This window comes from Anomalospiza imberbis, chromosome 4 (genome assembly GCF_031753505.1).
Source record: "Anomalospiza imberbis isolate Cuckoo-Finch-1a 21T00152 chromosome 4, ASM3175350v1, whole genome shotgun sequence".
NCBI lineage: Eukaryota > Metazoa > Chordata > Aves > Passeriformes > Viduidae > Anomalospiza > Anomalospiza imberbis.
In genome coordinates, this window is record NC_089684.1 from 60,385,934 (window position 1) to 60,405,242 (window position 19,309).

Consider the following 19,309-nt stretch of genomic DNA (forward strand, 5'->3'; position numbering starts at 1 on the left):
ATGGACAAGCTCAGTACCTGGGGAAACTAAGATTAGCCCAAGAAGTAGGTTTCCTTATATGAAAATTTGTCATGAAAACCAAGGCCAGACTGTGAACCCTTGACTACCACCCATCTTCCTCTGGGAAGGATTTGGCAGTAACAGGCTTCTAGTTATACCGAGGCATGTCTCACAGAAATTCCATAGCTGCTTAGGACTATGGGCTAATATTTTCAAAATGGGATCAGAAACTCCTTACCAGTACTAATAAAGTAATTTCAAGGAGGGAAGAAGCAGCAGCAGAGAAACACAGAAATATTTCCTCAACTTCTTATTCCATGTAGTCCTTCCTGAACAGGCTGGGTTGGGCCAAATGGCCTCTTGAGATCACTTTCCATTTCAACCACTCTAATTCTGCAAAGCCCTCCCCTGCTCCAAGTTCTTTCTTGATCCTTTACCACACACACTGTCACCTGCACTACCTGGCTGCCTAACTCACTCAGAAGCCCTCTTAAAGTGGATACCAACAAACCAAAGATCCTGTTCACTCGGTCTCAACACATAGGGCCTGGTAGAGGGAGAACAACACTGCTAGATCTACCTAGCCATGTGATACATATTTACAAGCCAAAAAAAAACCCCAAAAAACCAACCCCTAATACTGGAAGAGTTCTTATTACTCTTGTAATACCTGCTTTTCACTTCTGGTCACTGACTGCTTTGTGGAAATATGCAAGCCTGCAGCGTTCTCACCAAATTAAAAATTCCAGTGAGATGTCTCAGTTCCATAACATTTATGGAACTGATGTACTTCCTGAGTCATTATGTCACTGTTTATACAGCAACATGGGAGAAGAAAAATGGGATTTTTTGCAAAGGTTTTGGAGTATTTTCAGAAAGAATTTTTTGTCCTCCAGGAGAAACTACCATTCCAGGAGAAAACTCCCACTGCAGCTTAAGTGGAAGTCCCTCTGACCAACCCAATCCTCCAGATAACCATTATCACCACTTCCCTGACAAGAGGAAAGAAACTTTTTTACCCAATTTCTCTATTTTTATTCAAGTGGATCTCCTGTAGGAGAGATCTGCAGTCCTTCACACTACTTGATGGCAGCCCCTCCAAATACTGATAAGATTTAGTACCACTGAGCCCTCAAGGAGCAGCTATGGCAGCAGCCAGAAGTAGAAGTTCTCCCTGCCCATTTGACACCTCCAGCCCCATAATATGTCTGGAAGGGATGATCCTCCTAAACTTTATGTGATAAGCTGGATGCCTGCGAGCGGTTCGGGCAACTCAAACCTGTCATAAATCAACAAGGCAACAACACTTGCCTGAGGCTGCCACCGCAGCTCCTCACAGAAAATACTCTTCTTCTGATTATCGTCTCAGTGATTAGAAGTACCCATTATGGACCAGCACCCCATTGTGTTACTCACAGTAAAGCACAAAAGCACAGATGTGTGTGAGGAAATGGAAGTATTATTCTAGTGCATCACACGGCTCACGCTTCATGACAACACCAAAATCTCAATAGGTTTTGGGTTTGTGCTTTCATAAACAAAACCCAGTGATTACTGCATGTGGTAAAAAGCAAACTCCAATCATGGCCCTTCAGACTCATCACCGCCACAAAGTGCTAATTAATTTCTCAATCATTACGAAGCAAGACTGTTGCTCCGTTGTGTCAGAACGGAAAATTCAGCCAGAGCAACCAGCTATGCGTTGCAAAGAGGATGATTTCCACCGAGACCTGAACCCAGCCTCCACGGCTGAGTGTGCCTGCACACACAGACAGAGCTCCATGCCTGCCAAGGCTGCAGCCCATCGCTTACAAAGGCACTAGGATCCTGTATGCACCTGCACAAAGCTACCAAAGTAAAAATTAGACACTGGAGAGAAAGAGGCCTATAAAGCTGGCAGGGGGCACTCCTCCAGAAAGGCTGCAAATTTCCAGTGCATCTGAGGATTGCCCACAGTAGTACAACAAAAGCTACAAATAGTTAAGTTTTCACAGACACACATAAACTCTTCTTTGTATTTTTTCCCTGTTCACGGGGAAAAAAAACAGTTCATCATGATTCAATACCAAAACTTTCTCCCTGCAACAAATATGCTCTGTGCAATTTCCTCCTCCTGACCTACACATGCACAATAGGTTAGTGGCACTAGGGAAAAAGAAATCCTAAATGAAGACTTGTGATAATTTTATCCTTCTGTAATGGCATGGGCCAGAGTTAATGTTAAGTGGGATGGGGCAGCAGGGAAAGAGCACGGCAGGGTTAAGATGGACTGTTTAGTAGCAATTAGCAATGATGCATTGAGCAAAAAATAGCAACAATGAAAAAAAAAAGAAAAGAAGTTACACTAGAAACAAAACCATTAACGGAAATAAATTTAATATAACCAGTTAGTATTTGTCTATGAAAGGCAAACTTTCTGTTGCTGTTGGTAAGCCAAGGGGGAATTAAAAACACAGAAGAATCTTATCAGAAATATTTACTTCCCACTAGCAATCAGTTGGGATTGTTTTTCTAACAAAAGACAGAGCTACTGTCCCACATTTTTGTGACCCTCTCTGCAGTTCCAGGGAGAAAATATTTAGTTCAACATTATCGTAAGCTAGAATATGGCTCTATTTATGTGACAAGTTGACAACATACAATTTCATGCTTGTTGAACTGATCTGTGTTATATATTCACTGTGAATATTATGAAGCCTCACCATTATAAATATGAAACAGTATACACTTATTCAAAATAACTCCAGCAGTAGCAATTTATAGCTCGGTTGTTTGTGTGCTTATGAAGTCCAAACGCTACCTTAAGAAGCTGCATCTCACTAAAACAGATGTGGAGTGTGACTGTGACCAAAGTGGATTTAAGATGACCTCTGTGAAAGGAGGCTATTACATTTTTGTTTGTATGGCAGCTGACACCAGTTCATATTTAGCTATGTAGCCAGTGGGAACACAGTATAACACAGTGTCCTCAAGGGCTGGTTTTAACACAGGCCAAGACATTCATCTAATGACCTAATTAACTTACTAGTGCTCTGGTGAGTGCTAGTCTTCCCTCTTAGAAAAAGTGCAGGTGCTCTACAGAGCAGCAGCACAGTGGGCATCTCAAGCCATGGCTGCTCTAGGTGAAATGTCTCCTTAATGGGACCGTGAAGTGGATCAGCCAAGTTTTCTTGACTGCGCACCGGGGGAATAGTCTTGGTGGCCACATACATCAAAAAATAAACTCTCAAAGCAATTGTTTTTTTTGCTCATTTGGGACTTCTTTCCTGCCTGAAGGTTTCAACCGACGTGCCAGGTGGTTCTTGCATTAAAGCATTGTAGTTTGTCCAAGCAGGAATAAAAAAAGGAGCAGCAGCACACCTTGGTAACACTAGATACAGAGCATTTGCATAAACTCTTTCCAATTACATAGCAGCTGGTTCGAGTAAAATAAATTCCACTTACTGCTTGAGCCTTTTTAAATGTCAGCATAGCTAATCATAGATTATCGTTTACATACATCATCCCACATAGACAGGATGTTATTGTGCTGGTCTCCTATTTAGCAGCTGTAGAGCCCTGAGTCAGGCCACAGACTGGTAAAGGTAATGCATTCAAACACACAAGAAATGTGCCACTGCTCCATTAGGAATATAAAAAGTCCAGCACTTTTGTCAAGTGTCTGCTATTTTCTTTCCCTGGAAATGAGGGTCTTCTCCTAGTTTCACAGGTAGGCTTTATGATACATTGTTACATTTTATCATCCTTATAAAGTTTCCTATCCCAAATCTGCATCTTTTGCCTTTTATGTTTATTGTTGTATTAAACCTATGACATTGTCTGTTTCACTACTAAATATATCACATAATCACATACTGTACATTCATTTCTCTAGGACCTCAGTAGGTCTTACCTGTTTACTTTTATGATCTCTTATGAACTGTTACAAATAACAACTTGCAGGAATGTTAGTAAAGTCATCTCAGACTGAACTCAGCCTTCCCCTTTTTTACCATACAGCGATATTCTCCGCAATGAAATCCAATTTGCCATAAAAGCAGCTCATTACAGGCTGCATTTTAGAAAGACACAAGTTCCCAAATACCCAAATGCATGTGCTTATCATGTAAAACATTCAATCTGCATGAATCTGAATTTCAAAAAAGCCTACTTATTAGAGCAGGAAAGTACATGTTGATACGACTTGGTCCTGTGTTGCTTCCAGATTCACCAGTATGCTCTATGCTACTGCCCAGAGCTATTTTGTTCATGCCCTGCGGGGCCTCAGACAGGCTGCTATGTGGTGCACACAATCACAGTCCTTTCAAGCACTTTGATAAGCTTTATTCTGCCATTATGCCATCTAGAACATTAAACACAATGTTTAAGTTCTATGTTAAATCACGATCAGCTCCTGTTAACTGTTCCAAGCTCCTCATTTTTATCAACAGTTACTTTATTAAATCCTTAATAATATAGATGGAATAGTTAGTTAATTTGTGTGTTGAGCCATGGATGTTAATTTGTAAACATAATAACATACTGCAATCATTTGCATAATAGCATTTTAATCTTTTTAGTAAAAGCTGTAATTCCCTACAAAGTACGCTGCAGTAGAAACTAAGTGACTATTGGTAATAATAAAAAAGGCCTTAAAATTCTGATCCTATTATAGTGTTGGAACATACCCAAACTGCTACCATAATCTCTGAAATGTTACTGTTCTCTGATTTAGGTGTCTGTGTCAAGAATAAAAATGAAGTATAACTGGTAGCAGTAGACTATTTCCTAAATGTAATTTAGTATTCACTAAGCACCAGCACTTTGCAAATAGCTCTGAGGCTTTCCTTCAAAGTTCAGAGCTCTAGTTATGCATATTGTGTGAGGTACACCATGCAGCTCACCTCCAGCCTCTGTTGTGCTGAATAGATGGCTATGATAAATCATGCTGATTTGGCACTGAAGGGCATCAGCCATCAAGGATTTGACTACTATGTATTTTTTTTTCCTGAGATTGTATCTCCTTGAACTGCCTGCCCTGGGCTACTAGTTTTGGAGAAAATTAAAAGGTGGAAAAATGCTAGGGAAGGCCACTACAGAAAGTCTATATAGGCTCAGTTCTCTGGAACCCATTAACACCAGTCACAAGACTGGCAAAGAAAACATTGGTGGTTGTTTAAAAGTCAGGCCAAGTCATTTTACGCAAGATCTGGTAATTCATTAATCAATCTGGAAGCAAACCTTGAATGAATAACCTGCAATGATTAAAGAGACTGGCAGTACCACAGAACATGAGGGATTTTATAATCTGAACCAATGCAAATTACCCTGGTGATGTTTAAGGCTTCCCTCAACACTCATCATCTCCCTGATACAACCCCTTCCAAATAAATAAGAAATCATTTATCTCCATGCATTCCCCTGCTGCCAGGGGAAAGACAGACTGCATTTCATTGTGTATTTCTTTCTCTCCTTACATTCTCATTGCTTGTAATACAGCCCTTTTTGGCACTCTACAATAAAACGTAGTTATCTTTTTAGGCTTTCTAAATAAATACATGGCACATAGAATGGCCTTGAGAAGCAACCAGGGATACACCTATATAAAAGAATTAAAAGTCATCAAATATTGTGAGCATCACATTTTTTTATTTATGTAAATAAATTAAATCTGCAGAAGGGCAAGCAATGTGGGTTTTCTAAAGTCTTTTTGAAGGCTAAAAAAAGTGTTTTGCCAAGTACAAGATTTAGGATTTTACACAAGTTCACTGTAGTTTAACAGGTTATTGCCTATCTACAGGCTGAATTTTCTCTTACCAACAGCTGAGTTATTTGTAAAAAAATACCAGCAAAGAGAAACACCCACTGTGGATATCTTCCCTTTCCATAATGCTAGGCAAGGATCATAAATAATTTTAAATATGACTAATCTTACATGATATGGTACAGAATATTTCAAGAAGCCTCAAGGGACAACAGCTTTCATGAACAAAAAGCCTTCTCACTCATGACACATCAAGTTGTTCACAATTTCACAAAGCACTGGCTTTGAGAATGAAAATTTAACCACTTTGATTTTCTGAAAGTAGACAAATTAAATTTTTTGCAAATACAGTTTTTTAAAGTCTAGTTCTTCACAAAAACAAATTATAAAAGTGAATGGTGCAGCAAACCATCTAAATAACTGGTCTCGGGTGACTTGTTAACTATTTACTTGCATGAATTTGTGTCAATAGAGAGTGGCCCGAGGGGCAAGAACTCCATTTTATCTTTTCAAGCAACAGGCAAACAAAATTAGGTGAAAAACAGAAGTGATCGAGCTGTGAATAGAAAGAAATCACCTAATTCATACTGTACATAACTACAAACATTGGTAATAAGAGCCTCTGTGCTGGGGCAGTACAGGCTTGATGTGGGACTCGTATCGGTTACAGAGGCATGTGAGCAGAATGATGCAGTGATGAATTAGGTGTTTCTGCAAAATATTGGTGTGTTTTAATCCTCGAGTGAAGGTCAGTATCTCATCACACCTAAGCGGATGAGAGCAGGGATTTATACTTAACACTTACATACTATCTAGACTAATTGGACCTTTATCTCACTTGGCTCCTGGTTGCTACCACAACTATTAATAATTTCTAGTCCATGAGACTCCCAGTGCCACTAAGCTTGTGGGTACTCAGCTCAAGTGAGCTTTCAGGAACATGATGTGCAGAAAGATTGAAAATTCACTTTATGAAATACGAACCTTTCTCAAAAAAAAAGTGCATCAGATATACGCAGGAACTTTGTAAAGGGCTTTTGGACACTGTCCCTCATGTAGACAATGCCACATGTACTGCATTAATACCTCAAAGGAGAGTGTGTTTCATTCAAGGCTAGATTTGGCAATGTACTGTACAGCTTGTGCAAGTAATGCCGCTCGTGTACTTCCCATCATTTGCTTGTCATTCTGGTTCCTTCCTTTCCACCCCAAATAGGCTGTATTTCTATTTTTGTGTGACAATGCCTCATCTGGAACCTTAAGTTAGATAAAACATACTACTCCCACAACGACGAGAAGAAAATAAAAGTAAAAAAAAGGTATAAAAAGACATTATTTTCTTTTTTCAAAGGCTATTGGGGGTCAATATGGAAAAATCTAGTGATTACCAAATGAGAAACTGCATAAAACTTCCATTCTCTCAGCTAAAACAAATAGTTCCTCACACAGTATGTGAGATAGTCTCTGGAGGAAGAAGACATCTTCTTCTGATCTTGAGCACCCCCAGTCGTCACATTACTGAGCGGCAGAGGCAAGAAATAGTGCAAAGTATCCAGCTGCACAGTGGAGAATGGGGACAGGGTTAATGTACAGGAGGAGAAAATAACTGTTTTGTTCCCATCTTCCTAGGCCAAGCAACCAAGAAATGTAAATACAACACTCTAAGAAGCTGAAAATAGTTTAATTTTGCACTGCAGTATTGTAAAATACCATTAGGGCACGATTTGTCCCTACAGGTAAGTATGGGCCAAGCTGTGATGAGACAGCAATGCAGCCTGCAGCTGAAGTCAATGAGTGTGAGGAGAGAAAACAACAGAATTTGTGTGTTAGGAAAGAAGCAGCATATTTCATTTCCAAACTATTATTTCTGACCTATTTCTTGCTGTGTTGATTCATTCCCCAAGCTGCATTGCCCCTGCCTCTCCACACATATCCCCGTTTCTTCAAACCGCGGCAGCTCATCCTCAGACAGACCCAAACTTGCCCATGAGATGTTGCCCCTGTTACCATCTGCCAGTGAGGTTAACTACCAGCCTATCTGGTCATCCTGCTGTTTGCAACATGCTTTGATGTTCAGAATAGGAATTGTTTCCTACACAAGGTGTGTAGGGGAATAGTCACTACCTGTCTGAGACAACTTTATACTCAGCAGCTGTGGCCATCAAAGCAGACAGGCAGTAACACGGGACAAGAAATGAAGCCAAGTTCCACTGGTTTTACTGGAATAATTTGTATGCTTAGATTTGGTAAATAAATAATTGTATTACTTATCTGGAACTTACACTTTGAAAGTCTGCATCTTCAACTGATTTTTCCTAAAGGAAAAGGCTTCTGCATTTGGTTTCTGATGAATGCAGAAAAAATATGTGTCCTCAGTTATAAAAAAGCAAAACAAGTCTCCAGTTGCTGCAAATGTGGACCCTGCCCCCCTGCTGCCACCAACATGCCCTACCCTGCCTGAGGCAGTACAACTGCAATTCAAGAACCAGACAGGATTTGGAAACTTTGTAAAACAAAGTGTGGAACATTATACAACTGAAGAAAAAAAGAGGGCCTAAGCACAAGGCTTTGCAGGGCTGATTTGATTAAAATAAAATTAATTCCAAGTTACTTGGATTTAAATTACAGAAACTAAACAGAGAAGACCAGTTTCTACTATCAATTGCAGAGGTTTAAATCCAGAGCAATTCATCTGCATCAGGGAGCTCACTGTGAGTTTAGAACTATATACAAAGGAAGGAGAATTTTATTCAGGACATCACATCCTAGGTAGGCATTTTACTATACCATTTCAGTTAATTTTTTCCAGCCTTTAAAATTCTACCATGATAATCCAGGGCTTTCCAGAACCAGCGGGCTAGCTGTACTTCCTGGAGCTGTAGTACTTGGCGTGTGAGAAACAGCACCCAGGGTTTGCTTTTGTACAAGGTCTTCCTGCCAGCTAATCAATTTATTGTTCAATTTCCCAGTCAGTGAACGATCTATGGCCTCTCCTATGAACAGGGAGGGAAGGAGGTTAGAGTTTAGGAGGGGAACAGCTGCCCAAAACCACAAGGTTTTATGAATTATGAAGGCTTTACACAACAAAAGAAAGACAACCCAGGACAAAGATAAAGAGACAGTAACCCTCCTCTCATATACCCTAACCCCCATTGCACAGTTAGAAAGAAAACAATTAAATCTCTCCTACCACCCTCTGACTTTTACTTTTAGATTGCCCTCCACCAGATCTATGAAACATCTGAACACTGAGCTGGTCCCTGAGTTACTGACGGCCCTCCCTGCCTTCTCTGCCACATTCACCCTTCCTCTCCTCTCTGCATAAACAAATTGCAGACTTCTCAGTCTGTATGCAAGTAACTTGCACAGTAAGGCTGTGAGTGGTAAAAATCTTTACTAGAAATGTTCCAGCTACTCAGCAGCCAGTTGCTGTCCAGAACCCTGCTTCTTGCCGAGGAATTCAAGTGGAAGACAACAAACAAGCTTCAACTTCTGTTTTGCTCTGTAGCTTACAACAGTGCAACTCCTCATCATGACACCACACGGCAGTGTGCTCTAGGTACTCTTTTGCTGTTTCCTCTCAAAAATCACAAGCTCCATTTAAATCCTTTTAAGGCTTTCACCCCCACACCCTTCAGATCGCAGGTCTGGTTTTGATCATGAGGATTAAAGGAACCAGTCAGAACCCACAATACACCAGCAGTTTTCTTGTCTGTTAACGGTGGAAAAATAGCAAACTGTTGTCCACCAGGCTAATTAAAAAAAAAAAAAAAAACAAACCAGAAAAAAAAGCAAGCAAGGACTTTGCAACATGCACTTGCATCATCTTGCCTTACCTCGAATATATTGGCGGGTTCATTGCTGTACTGATTGGAGATGATCTCTGACTGGTCGCTGTACCACTTGAGTCCCCCCAGAAAGCTGTCCGCATCCAGGTCGTTCACATCTAGTTCAGAGAGGTCAAGTTCTGGGAGATCTGGGCAAAGAGGCTGGTCTTCGCCAACCAGAGCAGCACACTGCAGGATACAGCAACACAGAATAGTTTCATTAATTATCAGGAATCTATTAACTAATATCATGTGATAAGAATTAAGCCTCAATTAAGCTATGACACAGGGTCACTAGGATTGACTTTGTTTTCTGAAAAAAGAAACACATATTATTTGGTCATTGTTAGGTCAAACATAGGTATGTAAAGGGGCAGAGAAAACAGCAGGGCATAAGCTGCCTTCTCTATCACATATTTGTCCAGGGAAGATGACCTTCCTTCTCCCTATACCATTTGATAATGATCATATTCAAAGCTTTAAATCCAACAGCAGAGGCCAAAGCATGGCCTTATTCTCCTTTCAGAGTGAACCAGTGCAGGTAAAAGTTACAGATGAATACCTCTGGGCAAGGTCTGTCATGCATTTCCTGATACATTCAGGTTAAAGAGGCACAGCCTGTTACAGCCTGCAGCCCTGGAGGCTAGTTCAAGCTGGAGACAGTCACACTTTCACTTCTACAGAACCTTACTGTAATCCTTACAGCCACTCATGATGGTGGCTACCATATGGGCATAAAAAAGTATGGGTTAGTGACGCTGCTGTGCTCTTTTCCTGATGCACAAACCACAGCCACCCACGGCCCTGGCAACCAAAGGGTGGCTTGAAATATCCCTATATTCTCCTCTCAGTTACGGGCATAGTTAGTTCACACAGCCTTTCACCTGCTTGGTGTGAACACATCTATTATCCTAGCCGGTTTCCAAAATATCCCCAGAGAGAAGCTGTACTCAGAGAACTAAATGGGTTTTCCTCTTCTAGCAGCCTCTAATTCAGTAATCCTAAAAGGAGGTCTGTGAAACATTTTGGTTGAAGCAGTAAACAAAAGTCTAGTCTGCAGGAATCCTCTTCAGCAGTGCAAAATGTTTTTGTCTGCACAACTTAGGCAGAAAGCGAGGATAAATAAAAACAAACCTGGAATAAATGTTTTTTATATGCCAGTATGAAGCTAGATAGGGTATTGACTGACCTACTAAGGAAGAAAAAATTAATAACATGCATCCACTTCAACACAGCAATTGAAATGTTAGAGTATCCACCAAAACCATTTCCTAATTATAGAAAACATGTAGTAACAGTTTGGCAAATAGCTGAGTCCCATATGTCAATGCTGCTCAATTAAGCAATTCCTACTGCACTGTACCGTGTATCCTTGTAACTCATCTCCAAACATCTACGTCGATATGGGCACATTGCAAAGCACACGTGGAGCTGCAGAGGCACCAGGTGCTGAATGGTTAAAAGCCATCTAAAGTCAACTGAGTCTAAGGGCATCTACCACATTTCTAGCACTGCATTAAGGATGGCCAACAGCAGCACCTCCGAAACTCCTGTCAGTTGACTGGGTGCCTTGAATGATCTGCCAACTTCTATTTGGACTGAAGTGAATGGAGAAAACGCCGCTTTCTGAAGGCAGATGTCTGTAGGACACTAACAGAGTCCATAGGTGTGAATTGCTCAATACTGGTTATGTCACTCTCGCAAGGACCGCCTTTAACAACAATGTAAGCAAGAGCTGCTGAAGGTGCATTTCATTGATGTTTTTGTCCCTGGAATCTCAGAGTGTCTGTAGTGCACAGGCTGGATGCAGCAGCGCAGCCGTGAGCAAAGATTTTGTCTGTTGGCACAAAGACTTGGTGCAGCTGGTGTGAGCTATAATTTACCAGACAACTTCTACGTCTACCAGGACACTACAAGTTAATCATAGAGTAGGCCAAGGGGCGAGGAAGCTGAGAGGCTGCAAAACAAGACTCTGAAATAGCAGTTGTTTTTCTTCCTATTATTTAAGGGGCCGTAGAACTCTAAGAAGTCAAAATCCCACTTAAGTAATGTTAACTTTTTTTTTTAATCTGAATTTTTTTACCATTATTTTGAGTGTAAGACAAAAAGAAATTAGAGTGCTTCCTCTTCTTTAGTGCAAGACACAACCTTCTGGCAGCAATCTTATAATACAGAGATGACCTTTTTTGATGCTTGGCCGAAATCTCTGATCTCATTAAAGGATAATCCAGTTTTTGACTGAAAAGGAAGATTCTCCACATCATTCTCAGGTTTGTGTTCTGGAGGTCAGTAGCTTATAACTGATGCCATAGACTTCTGAAGTATCCTGCTGATCTGTTACTGCTTTCATTTATAAAAATAGCTTCACCCTGTGAACCACCTACTTAAACATGTTTACTTTTGGTAATCTGCATTTTTAAGTTCCTACAGTGGACTTTTGAAGCAACACAAACAATGGTATTCAAAAAATAAAACCTGCTTATCACAGCCTTCATTTACCTATAGTGACTACAATGTCACCTAAAAACGTAACTGCTGAAATAAAAGTATATATGCCTTGCCAATGTTGACATGATAATAAAATCAATGTTTCTGAATATGACATTATGCTTCTGAGCACACAGAGCGCATTTATCTGAGACACATTAGCAGCAAGTGTTCCTGTTATTAATTTATATTTGGCCTTTGGATGATGCCAGATTTAACACTCCAAGTCCTAAAACTGCCCTCATCTGACACACTGATATTTGCTGTTTGCCTATACCTGTAACAGGTGCACCTGCATTGCTAGCACACATTTTACTGTCTTCCCACTGTTACTTGATATGATAGTTATTCCATAACTATAGCCCTAATTTTACAGTAACATTTGGGAGGATAAAGCAGTCACTAAACACAAAAGGCTAATTACTGTGTGTTATTTCACTCTAACAGACCTTTTTTCTCTTAGTTCATATGCAAACAGTAAATTAGCTTAACTGCACTGATGGTAATGAATCATTATAATTAAGTATAATTCTCCATTAACCTTTTGGCTGTTTTTGTGCCTTTGAAGGTAAATTAAAAAAAAAAAAAAAGAAGACTGGACTTATGCCATATTAATTATATTAATGAAAATATAATCTTTGTTTTATTTTTAACAAGTTTTTTGAAGTGCCAAGGGGATGAACTCAGGAAAGAAAGAGAGACTTGACAAAATGTGTGTCATGTGGATTCTCCCTTTCAATCTTCACAACCTTACTGTACATCACCTTCATTAAGCTGTGAAGCACTGGGGATGCTGATCAGCTACAGTGATGCAGGCCTTTATTAACAACACGCTGTCCTGTCATTATGTGAGCGAGAATATAATACATTTAACATTGACAGCAAATATTAATGATTCAAAGAATGAAAGCTGCCTCCAGTGCTTGCTGCCCGTGTTATTTTAACTCAGTAAAGGTGATCCCCTGAGCCAAAGCAGCAAGCAGATGCTAGTGTTGCTACAGGAAGTGCAATGCAGGAGCACACTGGTAAAATCCTACCCACAGTTATTCCATCCACCACACAATTAATATTAAGATCAAACTCTTTTTTTGATTATTTTTTTTTCTCTCTGCACTATGAAAAAGTCATTGACATAAATTATCTATTCTGTTACTAGCTTAAAATTACTGCAGGAACTCTAGTGATTAAAATAAATCTTCAGTATTTCCATAAAAGCTGGTTCCTCAATCAGTTCCTAGCAGCATTAAGAATAATACACAATGGAAAAATGAAGCTATGACAGCTGAGACCCATGCTGCAAGCCAGACAACAACCCACAGGATACTCTAGCTACTCAGAAACAATTAGGACTTTGGAGCCAGAAAGTCATCCACTTACTGCCTTGACTCATAATAGCTACAGGACATATGAATTATCCATATCTATTCCACTTTACCAAGAAATCAAAACAAGATAAGACCAATTACAATATGCAAACAGAAATCTGTGGATACAATGGCAAACTGCAAATATTTAAAACATGACAAAATGACTTGAGAATCCACACACATGCTCTGCCAGATATGAAAAATTTGCTGGAGAACATGGAAACGGTTCACTTTAGATGGGTAGCTCTCTACAGCATGAACATCTTATTTAAAAAGCATTGCCTGTAACCTGTTTTTCCCTCCCCATTGCCCATGGGGAGCATTTTAAGCACTTATTCCAAGCCTGAATCCAGAGCATTAATTCCTTTGAGCAGGTCTGTATTCGGGATTCCTCTTCATGGGGTCCAAAGAAAGTTTGCCTCGCTTCGCAAGTTGCCCAAACTTTCAGGTAATGCTCCATTTTGCTGAATGCAAATATGCAGAAATCCTCAAACCTCACATTATACTCCGGAGATTACCACGGGGCTGCTTGACTTTTTTATTTTTTCCTTTATGAATTGTAGCCAGCAGAAGCTGTGGATTTGATGTATTGCCATCTATTTTTACACAAGCAGCAGCAGCGGCGGCGGCAGCAGCAGTTCACACAGTCCTGCATAAACTCTATTCTCATGGTTCATCCTGTTGTCTCTGCTGTACAGTGGGATTTAACCATTTCTTGGACTACTCAGATTGACTGCAAACCCTGCTCTACGAGGCATTAGCTACAGCGTCAGTATTCCAATACCACAAGTAGCAGGGAAACGTCTCCTTCCAGAAATCTCTTTTAAAAGCATCTAAAGCCAAACAACAGGGTATTCATTCCTGTGTGCGTGTTTGTATTCTGCAGCTGACAAACAAGGGAAAAACCTTCGACAGAGCATAGTGAAACAAGGAATTAAAATATGAAGCCATGAGTTAATTATAACTTTTTTTTTTTTTTTAAGAAATATTAGTCTTATTCTAAATTAGCATGGCATTTTTCCAACCAGGCCACTGAATACGCCACTTCAGACACCGATTCATATCAATACCTTAGAGCATAAATATTGCATATGACGGGAAAGCGAGCCAGAGGCACATGAAAATAGTTTCCAACTGCAGGAGATACTATACTGATGACAGGAGCTCAGCTTTGATTTGCTCAAGGCATCGCAGAGTAACCTTAAAATAGCAAACTTACTGGAGTTAAGATAAGATATGGACTTGTTTGCAAAGTGCGCTGCCTCGGCCGTCCTGCCGGTGCCCTGCCGAGCCCACGGCCCCGCCGGCTGCCGGCACCCCACGGCCGCCCACGCCGCGCACTCCTCACCTCGAGATCACTCCATAGAGAGTCCTGGTTGCACATGTCCCACGCCATCCAGCTGCGGAGCGACGGCAGGAAAGCTGGCAAACTACAGTCCAGAGGCAGGCAGGCAGCAGACACTCATGCAGGCAACGAGACCCTCTCTGAGAGTGAACCGAAGGCACCTGTCTTACTACTGTTCCCCGTCACATGACAAAGCTATTAAAAAGTAGGCTGGGCTGTCACTCATCCAGCCTTCTGGAGCCGCTGCTCCAGCCCGTGACGTCAGCCAGGGGCAGACCCAGCCTGAAGTGAAGTAAATCTTTGCGAAACCCGCTCAGACCTCGGCGGCCGCGGCAACCCGCTGTGATTCAAAGCAATTTCCACGCCACACCCCCGGATCGCTGCCCCTGCCGTAGCACAGCTCCTATTCCTCCCCATCTTTTTAAATTTCTTGGCTTGCTTTCTTTGTCTTCCCCCTACACCCCAGCACACAATAGGCAGAGCTGTGCTTATAAGAAAGAAAAAGTGAAGTGACTCCCAGCCGAGCCACAGCCTGCGTGCTCTGAGCAGCCCGAGCACTTCCCCCATGCCTGCACCGCTCCCCCGCCTCCCTTTGGAAAGGCTATCCCAGACTTCGGCAAAAGTTACGCCACCTCCCAACATTTTTTTTTTTTTTTTTGTACTCGGGGATTTTGCACTTCCCCGAGTATTTTGGTTAGGTTATGGTTTCTCACAGACATTGTAACTCAAGTTAGTTTTTCCACGGTAAATATATCGGCAACCCCGCCCGCCCCCCCCCCAACACCCCCACCCCAGCATTTCTCTGACACGGACTCAGCATCTATAAAAAATGTTCCCACCCTTATCTCACCTGCTCCGAGGGGGAAGCCTGATCCCGTTCCCAGATGGATTACAGTACTTCGAGCTGCTCTTTAATCATTCCCCAAGAAACCACGGCGGTGACAAGGAGCTGCCTCCGTCCTGCCCACCGCCGCCGTGACCCCCGCCCGCCTCTGTAAGCTGCCTCAGGGCGCATTGCTGTACCCTCCCGACCTGAACCCAGCGTTTGTTCATTGAAAATAAATTAATTAAAGAGCTCTTGTCGTGTGAAAATCCGGGCACACTGTTAACACCTGTCTCCCGTCAAAGCCTTTCCCAGACAATAGCGGCTGCTGCAGGTGCAACTGGTTTAAGATGCCCCTTAGCATTGCGTACAGAACAAATTCCATGAACAAAGCTGAACTGCAAACTGCTGTCCAAAACAGGGAAAGAAAACCCAAAAATAAAGGTCTTGTTTAACTATCCCCACCTGCCTGCTTATTGTCTTAAGCTGCAGTTTTTTTTAATTATCTGGGTGCAAAAATTCTTGTGAAATGTAAATGCTGGCTCCCTTCTGCTGGGCTACCAGTTAAAGTTACGAAACTATAGCTTATCATCCTCCATGCCATGAAATATTCATTTTCATTGTTATTTGCAAACTTGAGTATTCTAAAGACTCAATGAATTCAATTATTATACAAGGCTATGGCAATTTTGCTGAGAGGAAAAAAAAAAATAAGGAGTACAATTCTTGAAATAGCCTTTTCCCCACAGACATTGGAACCTTCAGAAATGGTAGGAGGTCTCAGATATATTCTTAGCTTATTTGTGTTTCCTTGTAATTCATTATTGCCAGTCCTGATAAAATGTACATTTTTCTGAGCTTGTGCTTAAGTTGCAAATCACATCACATTGTCATATTTTCACCAAGCACTGATGACAAAAATGGCATTGTTTTTACTTTACTTAATTTAAAAAAACAAAAACAAAAAAAACCACAGCAAAATACCAAATAACTACAGAAAACCTTTCCTACAAATAATTAAATTAGCGGTATTGCTTTGCTCTCAAAAAAAAAAAAAAAAAAAAAAAAAAAAAAAAAAAAAAAAAAAAACAAACACCCACCAAAAAAAACCCCCACTAATTTCCTTCCGAATTATATGCTGATTTAATGATAAAACTGCAGTAAATGCAGTAAATTATTAAGATCTGTGGCAAAGGTGAGTACCTCTACCCCCTGAACAGTCAACTGTGAAATAATACTGGGCACCTGCCTACCTGGAGTACAGTTGGTTCTTATTAATTATTATCTGTGGATCCATGGTTGGTGGAATATTCTCCTTCAATACCTACGTATAATTGTGTTCATTGACTGTGCCGAATCCATCATCTGTTTTTTGGTTTTTTTTTTTTAAGTTTCATTCACACCTTTTATAGAAATATATTTACACTGGAACATTTCATATTGCTGTTTTGGATATTGTGACCTGCTCATGTTGTTTCTATTTTCTACATTTCCACTTGAATGCTTTCCCTTCAAATTAGCAAGTTAACTGATAAATATAAACTGTGACCTTAGTGGTGCTCTCACCATACATGCTTTAGAGACTGAAGAACTTTTCAAGTGCACTATAAACAGAGCAACCAAAAGTAATAATTACAGAGCCCCAGAGCTTTTCTATGGCCCTGTCCACACTATAGCTTGAACTTTGCTGGCAGTTCCAGTGTTACCTGGAAGACATGCAAAGCCAAACTCCATCTAAAACCAGACTGAGATTTCAACAAGGGTTCCACATTGCTTGGGATTAATTTTATTTTAACTGAAGTGTCTAACCCCAGCCATAGTATAAATTTACCCGCTAGGATCTTTTTTCCCATGTTTACTGTGGGTTTTGAGTTCAGTACCCCAAGGAGGAGAAAAACAAGGAAGACAGCTGCAGTGGTGGTGTAGTTTGGAAACCACGCAGCCTCTGCATATGCAAATGAAGCCTGTGAAACCCAGCCAGCACCTAAGCTGCTTCCTCAAAGGAAACTTTGTCTTCTGAACATTCCGTAGGAGCTTTAGCAATGCTCTTCCCTCTGTTTTGACAACACTAAAGAATTGCACAAACATCTTTTGTGGGGCAATATCAGAGCACATACACACATGAAATTTGGTTCCATAACAAACACACACAAAGAAAACCCTCCTACAGCTGACAAAGTCTGCAGGTCCATTTGACACAATCTGCCCTGTTGAAATTTTCTTTAGCAGATTACCTCTTCAAACACTGAATTTCTCCTATTTTCAGGTTAGTTTGTACCAGGTCTCAGTAATTCCCAAATTTTGCCTTTTCTTCTTTAAGGGCCATGATTCAAGAAAGTTCTGGTAAGCCTTCCAACCACATTTGGGCACTAATTCCCAAATCCTGATACATTTCTAATTGGACTGGAAGGTACAACTGCCTGCAACAGCAGGAAATACAAATCAAAGACCAAAACCTTCAAGCCCTCTGTCCTTGACTTTTTCCTGGATTCAGCAATCATTTTATCCTTCTCTTTCACCCACATTTTTTAGCTATGGGTCAGGTTTTTATTCCCCGTAATTTAGGTTTCTCGAAGAAGCTACTGATTTTGGAGACTTTGTGACCAAAAAATCAGTCCCTTAATTAGGGACTGAGGAAGAAATATTTTCTTTCCTTGCCCCCAAGACTATGGTATTCACTGATTTTTTAATAAGTTTGCTACTTTCCTAGGGGAGTAAGAACAAGCAAACTTGTGCATAAAAATAGTGCTGGAGATTCAGACGGATGAGGTTTGCAAATCAGTTCTCACATCAACTCAACCCTTTCTGCTCAACTCTCCAAGAGTTACAGCAAAAGATCAGCCAATGCTGTATATAAAAGAGCAAACTGCACTCCAAAGGTGTGTTAGTGTGAATGGTGTTCTATATAAAGTATATGTACCCTATTAATTTTTTATTAAAAATCTTCCTTCTGTGCATCTTTACTCTTATTTTTTGCGCAGTCCTGTATTTGTTCTCCAGTCCATTGTCTCTGTTCCACTTCTATCCTATTTATTTGCTCTTTTTTTCCTCCTTTCTCATCTTCTTTTCCTTATTTATCCAGTTCATCCTACCCAGAATACACCCTCAATAGCGTAAACCAGTGAATCAAACTCCTTGAACTTCTGGGTTCATTGGTGCAGTAATTCTACAATGGAATAAAGCCATCTGCTCTCTCTAGTTTTGTTAGGGCAGTTAGATCTGAGATTTCTTTTTAACACAGAAACCCAGGATATCTCTCTGTACCAGCTCTCTGAAAAACTCAAGGGCCAAGTTAATTCCTGGCCCAGCTCTGGGTCACAGGCTGCTGTTGGAGGAGCTGTATATTCGAGAGTCCAAAATAACTTTCTCCGAACAGCAATGCATTACTGACATTACTGACACCAGGCTGAATTTTGCCACATCTGCCTCCACAGGCTGAGGGCTCAAATAAAGAGCACTTAATGCCAGGGGAAATCACTTGCTTGCTCATGTGCAACTGGACCTGACTATGACTATTTACTATCAGTGCAGATTACCTGATTATCAGCGTTAACCAGGCTTTCAGACATGCAACTCTTTGTAACTGGGAGCTTGTAGTAAAACCTTCCAGCAGTGTTCAAGTGAAGCAGGAGAATCACAGGCACCCACTACAAGAAATCTTATAATTTTTCTTATACCTCCCTGAACATCACCCTCTTTATAAGCATGTTTCACTTA

The 19,309-nt window shown here is 40.8% G+C and overlaps 1 protein-coding gene across 4 annotated transcripts in view; it reads right to left on the reverse strand.

Moving 5' to 3' along the window:
- PPARGC1A (PPARG coactivator 1 alpha) overlaps positions 1–19,309 on the reverse strand; it is a 368,975-nt gene that overhangs the window by 54,032 nt on the left and 295,634 nt on the right. For 2 of the 4 annotated variants that reach the window (XR_010998600.1, XM_068188796.1), the window contains exon 2: positions 9,580–9,759. Coding sequence is in view for 3 of the 4 variants with exons in the window: in XM_068188796.1 (XP_068044897.1) it covers positions 9,580–9,759 (180 nt within the window). In the remaining variant the exon portion in view is untranslated. Of the gene's footprint in view, positions 1–9,579; positions 9,760–14,772; positions 15,135–15,619; positions 15,675–19,309 lie in introns of those variants that run through there. The other 2 variants (XM_068188798.1, XM_068188797.1) reach the window with 2 other exon arrangements.